The sequence below is a fragment of the Lactuca saligna genome, chromosome 5 (genome assembly GCF_052625555.1).
Source record: "Lactuca saligna cultivar CGN05327 chromosome 5, ASM5262555v1, whole genome shotgun sequence".
Classification (NCBI taxonomy): domain Eukaryota; kingdom Viridiplantae; phylum Streptophyta; class Magnoliopsida; order Asterales; family Asteraceae; genus Lactuca; species Lactuca saligna.
Genome location: NC_136421.1, coordinates 146,136,595 through 146,152,542, shown reverse-complemented (window position 1 = coordinate 146,152,542; position 15,948 = coordinate 146,136,595). Strand labels below are relative to the sequence as shown.

Sequence of the window (15,948 nt, the reverse complement as noted above, 5' to 3'; positions counted from 1 at the left end):
ACTAAGAACTACACTTAATCTCATAAGTGTAATCATATTTACTTAACCTTAGTAAATCATGATGAATATCTTTGTTACTCTTGTGGTGGACTTGATCAATACATAACCTTTTGTACTCGATCTCCTAGTCCTTCACTTGACACTTTGTCAAAGAATTAGTCTAATTTCCAAATATGAAACTTCTCATTTATCATGCAATACTTGTTGTATGATTCCACGTCTCTATCCAATTGAAGCTTGGGCGATGAGAAACTTTCCCCATTTGGTAAATCCTTGACATTTCCACAAATAACATAATTAAGAATCACATCCATTTGTTGTAGAAATATGCAAACACCAATTTTTCATAACGATTTCATTGCAAGGAAATAAATAAATGAGTCAAACCAAAATTTACTTTATTCATAAAAGCAGCGGAAAACATTTGTCCTTACAATGCAAAATCAACTGAAAAACTGTGTAATTAAATATTCCTAACTACTCTATCATAATTTTCTAAGCTCAAAATCTAATCTTCGAATCCATGCGATCGAGATCCATTTCTTTGTGATTAGATTCATCTTGCTCTTTCATCAAGCTTCCTCTCTTTTCATTGATCCTGCAAAACATTCAAATGCAATCTTATCACATCATGTATTAAGAATCAACGAATAGGAACTTAATGGAGTTAGATAGTGGATTTTACCTGAAGCACAACCATACTCTTTGACTTTCCCATCTTCTGGACTCTTTAGGCTCTTAGGACAGACTTGTATCCAACTCCCTTTCTCTTGGCAGCAAACGCAGGTCGGTTCTCCTAGAACGTCCTTGGAAGCATGGTTGGTTGACTTTCCCAACAAATATGCTCCATTGCTTTGCCAAATCATTTCTGATTCAGCAGCAATGAGCATGTAAGTTAGGTCAATGAGGTTTTCCTCATGATCCATCATATAATACTTTCTTTTGAACTCATTATATGATTCGGGAAGTGACTGCAGAACCCAGTTCACAGCCAACTTATCCGAGAATGACACACCCAACATTTTCAACCTATCAATGTGTGATTTCATTCCTAGAACGTGGGCACACACGGGTTTACCATCTTCATGTTTCATTTCCAATAGGGATTTAGTGACATTGAACCTTTCAATTCTTCGATCTTGTGGGTTAGGGAGAACAATGGGAGGAGGAGGGGGAAGTGAAGCATGATTTCTTGTTCCTCGATCAAATCGTAGAATATCATCTTCATGTGGAATGCTTGTTCCACAGGATTTGGGAAGACCATAGTTGTCGAACTTTGACATCTACAAAATGGGAGAAAATTAAATTCAAGTTAGTTGATAGATTGAGTCCTTAATAAATCACCCAAATGAGATATTAAGGCTAGGACCCAACACAATATGCTACAACCTAGAAAAGGGATGCCGTAATCTAGTTGCAGAATATTTGAAGGTAAGTGAATGACGATTCACTAATTTCCACCATGAAAAACGAAAAAGAAATTTAAGTTTTAAATCTATGAAAACTCCTAGATATTTTGAGATTCATTGAACATTTCAATGGCATGTTTAAATCTCGATATGCCCCTCTAGTTTGTGACTAGGATGCCGAGGATCACAAAGCGGGTGTGAATAACCATGCAAACTTGCATGGTGCCCTCACATGTTATAGTCACCTATTCGATGTGCCGGTAAGCCACACATGCTCCACCGAACTATGACAAACATTGAGTCACTCTTTGCTACCTTTGCTTAGAACCATTTAGTGTGCCGGTTAACCACACACGCTCCACTAACGTCTTCGCAAGGGCACAAAGTGTAATTTCATGGAATTTCATCAATTCACTTTTGCCTAAAGTAACTAAGATTGGGAATTTTATGAAAGCATTTAGTTACTTTTATACTTCATTATACTTATAATGTAAGGTTCCTGTCCTATCCTACCCGTTCGGCTAACGACCCTCCACTAGTCAAGAGTGCGGTGGGTAAGAGTAAATACCCATTCATTCGCCATTTTATAGGCAATTTCCTTAAACACCCCTTATAGACCAGCTTCGTGAATGAGGTCTACTAACGGTAAGACTGACTTTTACTTATACATATATATAATGTTAGACTTTTAATGTTATATATAGTATAGGGTGTATTTTACACTTTTAAAATACTAGGTAGTCTAATTTAATAATTATACTTTTAATTTAATTAAATTTTACACCAAAACTTTATGGATTTGCTAAATCTCTTTTAATTATACACTTTGATTAATTAATAAAACCATAAGGGTGTGATTTGAACTTTTCAAAACTATATTAGGGTTTTAGAATTTAGCATTTCTAAATTAAACTTTTAATCAACTTTTAAATTCCAAAACTTGAGGGCAAGTTTTGAAACATTTCAAAACATTAGGGTTTTAACTATTTAAATTTCAAAAACAAAACTATTAAGTTCAAATTTAAACTATAAAACCTAAAGGGAAAAAAAATTTGAAATATTTCATAACACAGGGATGAAATAACAAATAATATAAATTAAACAATTTATTTTATCATTATCTATATTTGACCTAATTTTAATTTCTTGCAAAATAAGTTACCCAATTAATACAAATAATCAACTTTAATCATATAAGGAAGTTATTATCTAATCAATTGGTAATTATCTTTTGTTTAATCAAGGATATACTCAAAAATATGCATAAAATTGGATTTTAATGATCTAAAACAGATAAGGCATGTATCCATGAGTAAAACAGCAAGAAATCCCGAAATCCCCTCTTTCTGACGCTCGAACTCGCTGAGTACCCCTATGGACTCGCCGAGTAGGAGCCTACTCGCCGAGTCCACAATGGGACTCGCCGAGTTCATCAGGCAGGTTGGCTAAAAAACAATTTTGCAACTTGGACAAACATATAAGGCATCAATACAATAGAAACCAATCAAGGCTCTAATACCACTGGTGGGCTTTATCCATAAGAACATCCTATGCGTTCATACAAACCCTAATGCTTTGATCTAGGTTTCTCTATTGTACATGCAATTCATCCAAGACTATAAACCCTAATTCTAGCATATGATAATCGATATTAACATAATAATGGGTTTAAAGTATTACCTTGATTGTTATGTAGCAATAACAATCACAATTCCTTCTTGTATTGACTTTAGAAAGCTTAGAGTCACAAATGTCACTCCTCTAATGGTTCACAAACACCAAGAGCAAGAGGATGAAGAGGAGGAGACAAGGAGACACCCAAAAACCATCCAAAACCCTAAGGAATTACTTGCCTACGTTTTTGGTGCTCTAGGGATCTTTAAATAATGGAACTATTAGGGTTATCAAACAAGGAAACCCTAATTTGGATGCTTAAGCCCTAAGCAACCCATGGACTCCTTCCTTAAAGTCCCTAGGACGATTTCTAATGGGTTTCCCCATAGAATTCGTCCAACCTTATATTATAAGGTAATCCATAGCTTAATTGCAATTATCTTATAATTACAATTCTAGTCCCTTAAGTTTAATTAATCTCTTTTAGCCACAAAATTAATTCTTATTAATTCTTGACTAATATTAATTAAACAATATGATTTCTCCTTTAATATATTATTCTCATAATATATTAATAAATCATAATTAATCATTTCTCTCCATAATTCATCCTATTAAGTTGCTTTGGTGAAGGCAACCCAAAAGGACCATGCACCATCGCGTCAAGTACATACCAAAATAGTTATGGACTTAGACACTAATCCAACAGGAATGAGTTAAATGAGGAAAATTGAAGATCATATTGGAGATATCGACATTTAGACCTTTCGGTAGGGAGACTTTAAACCCATATGTAATATTTGATTTTGCTTGTGTTTTTCTTTTTAGATTTGAGCAATTTTGTATGGATCGAATTTAAACATATATAATTTTGTATCGATCAAATTTTCAAATTTTGTTGGTGGGTATCGAGAGGAAGAAGTAGAAGAAATAACAATCATGTTGGATTTATGATTGGCTGATGGGTTTTATGAAGAACCCCATATGGAATTTGGTTAGTTCATCTCATTTGACGAGATTTGGAATGGGGAAGAAATTAAGACAATTGAATATGTATATTTATTTTAGCTTATGAGAAATGGAACTTTTAAATGTGATATTTGCTAATCTGGCTGATTAAGACAAAAAAGAATTGTAGGTAAGATGAAGAAGACAACAATGGAGGTGGGTGATGTTAATTTTGTTCTTGTGTCTACTGCACGCACATACACATGCACGCGCGCGCACACACACAGAGAGGGGGGGTCCTCTTATTTTTTTTATTTGTTTAAATAGATAAATAAATAAATAAAATGATTTAAAAAATGAATGAAAAATAAAAATAAAAAACAAATACTTCAGGGGTATTATAGTCATTTCAGTTTACTAGATGACTAAATTCGCAACAAAACTAACTTAAAAGGACCACAAAACCAAAAAAATCAAAGTTTAGATTAAACTTCAGAAAAATAAAGGGAACTATTTTTGCAAGTTTTGTCTTTTTATTATTATTTTCTTATTATTATTATTATTATTTGAACATATAAATATAAAAATATAATATAAATATAAATGAAATAATAAAAACAACAAGTTTACCCTAAATAATTAAAAAAACGTGTCTTGATTGTTTTTCAAGTCCATCGCTACAGCCGCAAAGGGACATACCTGCAACTAGCATTGAGGTGAAAATCCCAACTTTCGGGAACAATGGCATCCTTTATCTCCTCTAGCACAACACTACCTACCTATACTGCTCTTTTGAACCCTAAATTCAACCAATCATCTTTCTCTTCACTCTCCCTTTCCCCCAATTCAAACCCTAGAAAAAATTCGCGTAAAAAACTATTTCGTTGCTCTGCTGCTAAGCAGCAACAGAGTGGACCAGTAAAGAAGCGTCAGTCTTCGTCGTCTTCAACAAATAACAAGAAGCCGGTGAAGAAGAATACTAAAAATGGTGGTTCTGGATCTGGGTTTAAGAAGGGTTTTGGTGTAAATGAGGAAGAAGACGATGACTATGAGGAGACCACGTCTTCTTCTAAAGCGAGGTATCAGCCACTGCCGTTGCCGAAACCACCTGCCGGATTTCTTGTGGATGATCAGGGGAGAGTTGTTGCTGTTTCGGATAGACGAATTGCTACAATTGTATGCCTCTCTACCCATAATTCTCATGTTATTATCATCTTACGATGTTTATATCTATAGAAAACTGTATAAAACTAATTGACTACGATGAGTTGTATGAGAAGAGGAAGATTTCACCCTTTATGATTTCTTAGAGATAGAAAAGATTGCAAATTAGGTTTTGATGTAGTGAAAATTACTTCATTTTTAATTTGGTTCTTATTGTTTATTTGTTAATCTTATTACGCATATGCAATTGAATTAAAATGTAAGAGCTGATGAACAGGTTGATCCTGCAAATAATTTTCCATTAGAGTGTGTTATCAGAAGAGTTTTTAGAAGTTCACAAGGAGATGAATGTATGCTACTATGCCCCATTGATACGTAAGTGGAAGTTTCACTTTTTTTGACATCAAAATTAGGTCAAAATTTTCGTCTAATTTGAATTACTTTTTCCCTATTTGTATGTGTTTCTTCTACAGGCCTGTTCAGATATTAAAAAGCACAAACTTTGAAGGATGGTCAGCTGTACGTATTTCTATGCTTTTATTACTTTTGTTTTCTTTTATTTTCACTTACACTCTGTTTGGCAAACCAACTGAAAAGCTAGCTGATAAAGTAATAACATTTGGTAAAAATCATATGGAAAATGTAAAATGACATTTAGAAAAACTTGTGGAAAAAGCCCCATGAGCTTATCAATATCTCAAATACCTTTAAAAAAGTTCAAAAAATAAGCTAGCTTATGTGTGCCAAACACAATCTTAATGTCCATTTTCCTTTTGGAAGTTTTGTCAGTATTCTTGCTTATTTATGAAGAAATTATTTGAGTAATTTAGGTTAGCGATGATGAAGTTGAATCAATCCTTCCTACAGCCTCATATGCCCTTGCCAAGATACACATGCATCTTGTATATAGTGGGTAGGTATACCTAACTCCATGTGCTATACTTGTTTGTGCTGGTAAATTCCTCGTTTGTTACGCAAGACAAGACAGAACAAAACAGGTTGTACTGCATTTGACATGCATTGGACTAGGACCGAAAAAATTTGTCAGACCCTCATTATCCTAATCATCGGAAATAGCCCTAAAAAGCTTGTCCAGTATCTAGTTTGTTAAATTATTTAATTGTTTTTTTTTTTTTTTTTTTTTTTTTTTTGTAGTTATATATTCAATTGTTATTGTTTAAATGTTATTCTCCATGCCAATTAGGTTTTGTTACACAGCGCGTGGAGGGTTTTGCTACACTGAGGATGACATATTTGAATGTCGCTCAGGTAATACGTAATTTTTTTTTTTTTTTTTTTTTTCCATTAATATTATTTGAAGATGCTTAAAAATGAATTATTATACATCACATGTTTTACAGATGATGGACAGGATTTGGATGGTTTACCAACTGAAGGCGTAGAAATAACATGCTTTCAAATGGTATAATTTATGATCACTTTATCTTTTTCTGTATTTTCTCCTAATTTTTACTTTCTCTTAACTTTTATAATTATTTTTTATTCTTATATTATTTATCATTTCCAAATAGGATGGTTCCCATTACATGATCTACACACCATCTGATCCACTTCTGTTTGTAGCTGTGAAGGTAAACTACCAACTTTTATCTGCTTAAAAAATTATGTTTTTTTTTTTTTTCCTCACACTTTTATTCTTAAATTCACAGGATGGAAATGGTCAACTGCGAATAGCTGATGATGTATGAAATCCCATTTCTATTTCTTGCATTTATTTAGCCTTATTATTTGTAGCATATCATTAATCATATCACATATTATGACTATATTTATAAAAACAGGAGGTGCTTGAGGACCCTTTGACAATAAGTGCCATAGATGAGGAAACTGAGTTCAATGCTTTGGTGGTATGTTTATTTTCCCTTAATTGAAATAACTTTTGTGGATGACTTAATAATTGACAACTTTTATGCATTTATATATTTTATTTTTCAGGAAGAAGAGGCAGCTTTGCTAGAATCACTATTGGGCAAAAGCTAGCTAATGTCATAAGTAACAAACCGATTTAGAAAACATTTCTTCTTGTAGATGCTTATGAAAACAACCCTTTTACATTTGTTAAAAAAAGACAAAATCATCTGTATATATATGTTATGTTGTTCTTTGGTGATGAAACTTATGTCAATGAGGCAAAAATGGTAATATTTTGTTCCATTCTTTACAAATACCCTAAAAATGAAGGCTCTTAAATACATTATTTCTACAAATTCCAAGGGCATGGGGTGTTGGTGTCACTTAGGCCGGGTGGTATACCCTCCTTCCATTTTTGTTGTGCCATTTTAGTGCTGCTTCATTTTCTCTCGTCACTTTTCAATACATAGGAAATGATTTATCTTTTATTTTCCTTTATTTGTTTTTTATAAAAAATGTATTTTACACTAATATTATATCTTTTTTTTTTTTTTTTTTGTAGAGAATTAAAACCATAAATTTTAATATATTTTTTATTATTTGTCTGTGTATGTGTATGTGTCTCTCTCTCTCTCTCTCTCTCTATATATATATATATAGAGAGAGAGAGATGTGAGTTTAATTGAGAAAATAAAAAATGTTGACAATATGAGAATCATTCTCAGCCACTCATTTAATCTAAGCATAAAAGGATACGGTGACAAACTTGTAAATAAGATAATAACCTTCAATCTTAAATATGTAACTGTATAAAAATTTCGATCGTTCATCATTCAAATTTTTTCTTCAATCTTCAACAATCACCCAGATTTCTTCAGTTAAATCATCATCAACATCATCCGGTGTTAATCAATTATCTATTTTCGTCAATAACATGTTTATCAACACGATTCAACAGTTCATGTACTCGCCGATTTGGTGCTCCAAAGTGTAGATTTATGAGTTTTTGGCAGAAATTGGATTAGGATCATTACTTCAAATTGTTTTTTGAACCATGAAACCTATTTTTTCGTAAGGTAATGACCATGTTTGTCCAATTAAAAGATAATTGTCAAAGTTTCAAGATTTATATTAGTTTATATGATTTCTTGAAAATTATTGATGTGAATTATCTTTAATTATGAGTTTTGCTAGATTACAGATATTATTTGATATTTCTTGTTAGTTTAACTATTGATCTAAATGTTTTTTAATGGACTCCATAACTTTCCTCAAGTTATGAAATTCCAAAAGTCTTTTTCATAAAAACCATTAAAACTCATAAGTTATAGAAAATGAAAAGTTTTGAATAGTGTCAAAACTTGTCCTCAAGTTTTGAAATCTGTAAAATCACACTTAAGATACTTCAATTCCAAACCCTAGAATTTAAAATTTTAAAATTCAACCCTTATACTTTATAGTATTATAAGTTTATATATATATATATATATATATATATATATATATATATATATATATATATATATATATATATATATATATATATATAAGATCAAGTCAGTCTTACCGTTAGTTGGTCTCATTCACAAAGCCAGTCTATAAGGGGGGGTATAAGGTTACTGCCTATAAAATAGCAGTTTAATGGGTGTCCACTCTCACCTACCGCTTCCTTGATTGGTGGAGGGTCGTTAGCCGAACGGGTAGAATAGGACATTAATTCTCATTAAGTATAATGATAATTATAAAGTAACTAAACCTTTTTATAAATTCTCAATTTTACTTACTTTAAGAAAATGTGAAATTGATGCTAATCCATGAAAATTGCACTTTGCACCTTGCCAAGTCGTTAATGGAGCATGTGTGGTTAACCGACACATTAACTTGGACTAGTAAGGGTGGCTTGATGTTTATCATAAGATCAATGGAGCGTGTATGGTTAACCAACACATTGATTGGGTGATAAATAACATCGGGAGTGTCAAGCACATTTTGCACGGATATTCACACCTTGTTTGTGATCATCAGTATCCCAATCACAAACCTGAAGGGCATAATTGAGATTTAAACATGCCATTGAATTGTTCAATGAATCTCAAAGGATCTAGGAGTTTCAATCCAATTAAAATTTAATAATCAATTTCGTTTTTCATGGTGGAAATTGGTAAATCGTCATTTACCTACCTTCAAATATTTTGCAAGTTGGATTACGACATCCCTCTTCTAATTTGTAAAATATTGTGTTGGGTCCTAGCCTTAATATTTCATTTCGGGTGTTATATTAAGGACTCTTTATCTAATCTAAACTTTGTCTTTCTTTCTTTTCAGATGTTTTCCAACACTGCTTCTGGTTCAAACCTTACTGGCTCCTTCTCTCCTAGAACCTTTGTGGGAGAGTCATCTTTGATGGTTCCAACTTCAATGATAGGATTAGGAACATCATAATGGTCACTCGCTATGAGGAAAAGGAATATTTCCTTGACAAGGAACTAAAGGAAATTGATGAGTCTTCTGCTACTCTTGAGGAGATTGCTGAGTTTAGGGCACATGAGAAGGATGCCACCAAGGTAGCTTGTATCATGCTTGCCACTCTGTCAGTTGAACTCCAAAAGTCCTATAAGGACTTGTAACATTTTGAGATGCACCAGGACCTGATGGAAAGATACCATCAGAGTGCTCGTCAAGAGAGGTATGAAATCATCTCTTCCATGATAACAACCAGGATGAAGGATGGTGAACCCATCACGGGCCACTTGTAGAAAATGCAAAGGTTTGTGAACTGGTTGCTAAAGTTAAATGTGAACTTCCCTGAGGAGCTGGCTATAGATATCATTCTACACTCCATGCATCCATGTTATGATTAGTTACGCATGACCTATCATATGAACAAGGAGGAGGTCACACTTAGCAAACTTCAATGGATTTTGAGGACTACTGAAATCGATCTCAAAGGTAAAAATGTTGTTTATACTCCTACCAGAACTTCCCCTATTTGGGCAATTGGACAAGGGAAAGGGAAGAAGAGGAAGGCTCCCTTAAAAATCCGCAAGGGAAAGTCTCTTGATGGATCCTCTTCAAGTGGGACCAAGGCTGGTTCTGCTGCTCCCTCTTCCATTCCTAAGGAAGCATAATGTTTCTACTATCACGATAAATGGCACTAGAAGCGAAGCTGCCCCAAATACTTGCAGGATGTCAAGGATGGGAATGTTAAACCCACCCATGTAGGCATTTATATTATTCTATCTAAAAACTTGTCACATTCTAACTCTTGGGTTCTTAACACAGGTTGTGGATTTCACATTTGTTCTGATGTGCAGGGCCTAAAAAAAAGTAAGGATGTGGAGCACAGGAAGATAAACTTGATCATGGGGAATAGGAAGGTTTCACATGTCTCCAATTTTGGAGTTTACTCTTTATTGCTTAGTAGTGGGATAGGAATAGATTTGAATAATTGTTGCTACTCATCTGATATGGCGAGAAATATTATTTCCTTTCATGGTTTTTACAAACAAGGTTACAGTTTTTTGTTTGATAATGAAATTGGTGTTATAAATTCTTATTATATTGGTGTTTTTTATTTTAAAGCATTACCTTGTAATGGTGTATATGAAACTGTGAATGTTGTAGAAAACTTAGGAAATAATGTGTTGCATATCGATTCTTCCAATGAGTTGGATAAAGCATGCTTGTGTCATTGTCGTCTTGGACATGTCAGCAAGAAGTGCATAGGACAACTCCAAAAGGCTGGAGTTTTGGAGTCATTCGACTTAAGGTTGGATGACACTTGCGAATCTTGCTTTCTTGGAAAGATGACCAAGTCACCCTTCACTGGTACTTGTGAAAGGGTGAAGGTTTGTTAGATCTCATACACAACGATGTGTGTAGGCCCTTCAAAACCGCCACAAGGGATGCTAACTGCTTCTATGTGAATTTTACTGATGATTACAACAGATATGGCTATATCTACTTAATCAGGCACGACTCAAAAACCTTTGAGAAATTCAAAGAGTTTAAACAGGAAGTGGAGAATCAGCTGGGCAGGAAGATAAAGATGCTTCGATCCGACTGGGGTGGTGAGTATCTTAGTATCAAGTTCCTTGACTATCTTAAGGAATGTGGAATTCTTTCACAATTGACGCCACCCAGGACACTGATGTGCACAAAAGTACCCATTAATTTTAATATTTATAACCTAACAAACTTAGACTAACTATGCACTTATAGGCAGTGTACCTAGTCAGATTACAGTATAGCTTAGGTAAGTCGGGTGTCGATCACAGGGAACGGTGGATCAATTTAATATATCTGATTATAGGTCACACGAAAAGAATAAAAGACATAATTTAATAAACCTCAAACTAATAATTAATTACCCATCCTCGATAAACTAACAGGAAAACAAATCTCTTTAGGTACTTTGGTTTAGACTAATTCCACCTTGAAAACATAAACAATTGCATACACAAATTCATTTATTCATGTTCACCGATTCCTAAATTGATTAGATTCATGTTCACTATAACTAATCCTTTAGCAAACAAGTTAATTCAAACAGTGATCAATTGATTAAACTAACATGCTTCCTAGTGTTCAGTTCGTATCAAGCAAGACTTGTAAATTTAGTTAATTTAAACATTTAATTAACCTCTTGTTGATGGTCATCAAACAAGGCTCACACATTAACTTACTTATTCCCAATTTAATCCTAGTTTCACATTCGTTATTTCTAGTCTTATAATCTCAATGGTCATCAAAAGTCATAAGAGACAAGCAAATCAAGCAGGTTTTCATACAACTTAATTCACTTAACAATTAACAACAAATAATCATCATTAACACATGAGGATCTTTGAACAAGCTTGGCAAGATAAATTAAATACAAATAAATTATTTAACATAACAATTAGTCTAAGAATCAAAACTTCATTCAATCATAAACACAAAGTAAAAGGTTTTTACACCCAAATCAGAAACTAAATACAAAAAGTACCATAAGGAAGTGCTAAACATGGTCACGTTAGCAATCCATATGATTACCGACATGTATCCGCTCTCCAATCCTTTAGATCTCTGCTCCCGTTAGCTTAACGGCCTTCCGACCGCCTTCTAGACCCTCAAAACAGCTTAACAGAAGTTAATTATCGACAAAATTATGTTAGAAGTCGAATCCCCTCCCCTGGTTAGCTAAAAATCGGCATTTATAATCTTTGTGGCCGACCTAAGTACGCTGGGCGTACTTAGGATTACGCAGCGCATACTCTGGATAATCACGCGATCAAGTCTATCCGGTGCAAGCATGTACGCAGGGCGTAACCTTAAGGTACGCGGGGCGTACTCGCTACCTCAGCATTCTTTTCTTTCTTTCAGCTTCTAAGCCCGTTTTCCGCTTCAATCTTTTCTTTTGTGCTTTATCGACAACAAATAGCTGCAAAACATAATTCAAAGTATTATGAGTACTCTTTAGTTCTAAAATAGAATAAATAAGGCCAAAATATTAAGATAAAGTGCATAAAAATATATATAAAAATACACATATCAAAATACCCCACACTTAGCCTTTGCTTGCCCCTAAGCAAATTTACTTTTATTTTACCAATATCGCACTAAACAATCCATTTAAAACTCAGCCATTATGCCAAGACCTCAACGCATGCATTTGTGTCTAAAATTTTCCTAAGTACCCCCCCATACTTTAAATACTCACAATCTTCATAAACACTTGCCCACTTTTTCCGAATAATGCTCATTTTATGCAACCCTCTGAATCCATCCGCAGAAAACCTCCTAACCTCAAGGTATTTTTAGTTGAGCAACCTAAGCATACATAATCTAGAATTACAATTTATGATACCACTATGGAGCTTTTTAGGAATTCTTCACTTTCTTAACAATTTGATCTTTGATTTCTTTAAATTCACCACCTTATTTGATTTGATTTCTTGGTGTCTTCAACTTTTTGAATTTCTTGGAATTTTGATCTTTTGATCTTCACTTTATTTGCTCCAAAATTCTTCAAACTTTTTCGTAATTCTCTCTTCTTCTTCTTTTTTTTTTACATGCACCTCTTTTTTTCACTCAAAACCTACATGCTTAAGCAGAGGCGCTCAACCTCAACCTTTATTGGTTAATGATAATAATTTTCCTGGATACATTTCAGGTTTAGGCTGCTAAACATATTGCATCCTTCAAACCGAGCGGGGTTATGTTTTTGTTCCATGATTTCACTAAAATAAGGGAAGCCACAAATACACTATAACGTATATTGGCTCAACTAAACATTTGAGTTCACATCGGATCATCTCATACAATATTAGCAAAATTTTAAATTATCACTAGATTTTTCTAAATTAAACTATTATTTCAAGTTTTCTTTTTAAATTTTTGAATTTCCCTAAATCTAGCAATTTCCAACTATTATTTCATTTTTATAATTTACTTACTATTATTTCATTTTTATAATTTACTTTTACCGACCCCCTACCCCACACTTATTACATACAATGCCCTCATTGTATGCTAAAACAAATTAAGAACATAAAAAATGAGAAAAAGGAACAGACTCCCCTGGGTAGTTGTGGCGAGATCGAATGGGGCTGCTACAGGTTGCTTCAAATATTGCTGAAAAACTGAAAACTGGAACTGCTGCTTCTAAATTTGCCGAAAAATAAAATCAAGACCGCCATCTTCGAAAATTTGGTGCAAAATATTGCAATTAGATGCAATGTATAATAACCATGACGTGGGAAAGTGTCAACCACGTCGTGGCAGTCGGAACGATATTTCTTCCTTGCATCGAAATACAATTCCAATAAAGATGCACCCCACACTTATGACAAATTGTGGGTCTTGACTATAACCTTCGCACTCTCACATGGCTCTCTCTAGCAACAGTCGGACCTAGCTGCTGAACTTACTGCCAGCTTCCTAAGGGCGAATATTCTGCATAAATCTAAACAACCATAGAGCATCAACATGGAAAACAAAAGTAAAACAAACTAAATCAAAGTTTAATTACAGACCAAATACTACTAAACTAAAAATAACACAAAATAAATAAACAAAATCAAAAGGATCACTCGTCATCTCCATCATCATGTGGCTGTGTCCCAGAAGTACCGGCCCCATCAAATCGTGACTGGAATGGTGGTGGAAAGGGAACCGAATACTGAAATCCCTGATGGGCAAAGAATGCATTCAATGCATTCCCTTGTCACCGCTGTTGCGTGTCCACATGTGCAACATACTCGCTAAGGTTCTGGACCCTCATGTCAAGACGATCAATGCCCTGAGCTAAGTAGCGCATATCGATCTCCGGCTCAGGTCCCTGCTGCGCTCCCCAAGGAGCAGGTCTACGTCGCGGGACCCGTCTCGGCTGTGGCTCAGCGGCACCCTCCTCATCCGCCACATCATCTGCTCGAACCCTCAAAACACCATCTCCACCCCGCTCTAATACGCGCATCGACTCCAATAGTTGAAGACTCATCGGCCTCATGTCGTGAAACACCATCGATCTCGTGATCTCACGTGTCATCAACTGATATGATCGAGCTAATCGTGTGATAAAATGCCCTCCGCATATCGGGCTATCTCCCCGAAGTCCCCTGGCCCTCCGTCCCAAGTATGCAGCTAAAGCAACTGGAAGGTTCAGGTGCCTCCCTGGAGTAACTAGTGCCCATAGGAAATACAGGTCCATCGAAGGCACTCTCTCGCTATTCTTGTGATGCGTGAGAGACATAGAAATCAACCGGTGCAACATTCGGTATGTAGTAGACCGAATCATCCCCTCTCGAGTGGTAGATGGTGTATAAACTCCTCCCGTAATCTCGGCCCAAAAGGTGTTCTCATTATAGTCCTCCGGCCGGTCCGTGAGACAGTCAGCAAGGAATGTCGGGAAGTGGACACTCCTCGTCTCGTCGGCTGTGTAAATACCCACCCGAGTCGCAAGCTCTATCACGCTGCATTCCCGGCTCACTCCTCCCAGTCTGAAAGCAAAGGCTGTCTTGTCATCGAGTGCCTTCCTAGGATCATAGGAAACTGTAGCATAGAACTCCAGCAAAAACTCCCGATATACTGGCTCCTGGATCCTGAACAAACGCGCCCATCCCTGACACACAAACAATTCCACACCACTCACATCCGAGTGTGTGTATTGCAAAAATTCCTGGATCAATGCAGCAAGTCCAGTCCTGGTAGCCAACTCCCAGTCGAAAGAGGGTGCAATATCAATCTCCTTTGTGAGAAGCAGGCTCAAGTTGGTGCTATAACGCGCCCTGGTAGCATCGCTCAGTGTTTGCGGAAATTGTAAAAAGCGATGATTGGTCACATCCTCGGGAGGGTTGGTTCTTTGTGCCCTTCGAGCCATAATCTGCACATATTAACACAAAAACACAAAACCAACAAAATATGGCAGCATTAATAGATTTTTAAACCAAAAAAAAAAATGGGGCTGGATAGGGGCAGTACGCTGGGCGTACATCCAGCGTACGTCCAGGCTTGTGATTCTGTGTCCTGGTCCCAGTCCCTTTCTTGTGCTAAGGTCATAATCCATATCCAAATAAACACCGCAGGGGCATCAACACAATTAATTTTTAAACATCGCGTGGTCCAAAGGTAGTAGGAGAAAAATCGGGACCTCCCTAAAACTATGAATCAATCTCTGTAAATTCTTTGTCTTATTAGAAAACATTTATAAGGGAAACATGCATAACGGTCAAAAATCGAAGTCAGTCAAGAACTCGAAATCACAGGGGTACGGTTTGCGTACGACCCCAAGCTCAAATCGATGGGTGTGGGACGGAATTAAGACGAAATTAGGTTCGAGGGTTTAATGTATTAACCGAAATCGGTCCATTCAAGCCCTAATCAACACATACATTTGCGAAATCGGCCCTAATTCGAGAAATATATAAACCCTAGATTTCAAACAAAAGCTAATTGCAGCTTA

General features: G+C 35.3%; 1 protein-coding gene across 1 annotated transcript; it reads left to right on the top strand.

Moving 5' to 3' along the window:
* Positions 1-4,613: 4,613 nt before the first annotated feature.
* LOC144998235 (BTB/POZ domain protein TNFAIP protein) lies at positions 4,614-7,321 on the top strand. The gene is made up of 10 exons (XM_078958048.1): positions 4,614-5,147; positions 5,413-5,510; positions 5,609-5,654; positions 5,966-6,048; positions 6,340-6,404; positions 6,497-6,558; positions 6,668-6,727; positions 6,806-6,838; positions 6,938-7,003; positions 7,092-7,321. Exons 1-10 carry the CDS (start codon positions 4,713-4,715, stop codon positions 7,134-7,136), a joined length of 993 nt encoding a protein of 330 aa, XP_078814174.1. The 5' UTR covers positions 4,614-4,712; the 3' UTR covers positions 7,137-7,321.
* The last annotated feature ends 8,627 nt before the right edge of the window (positions 7,322-15,948 follow it).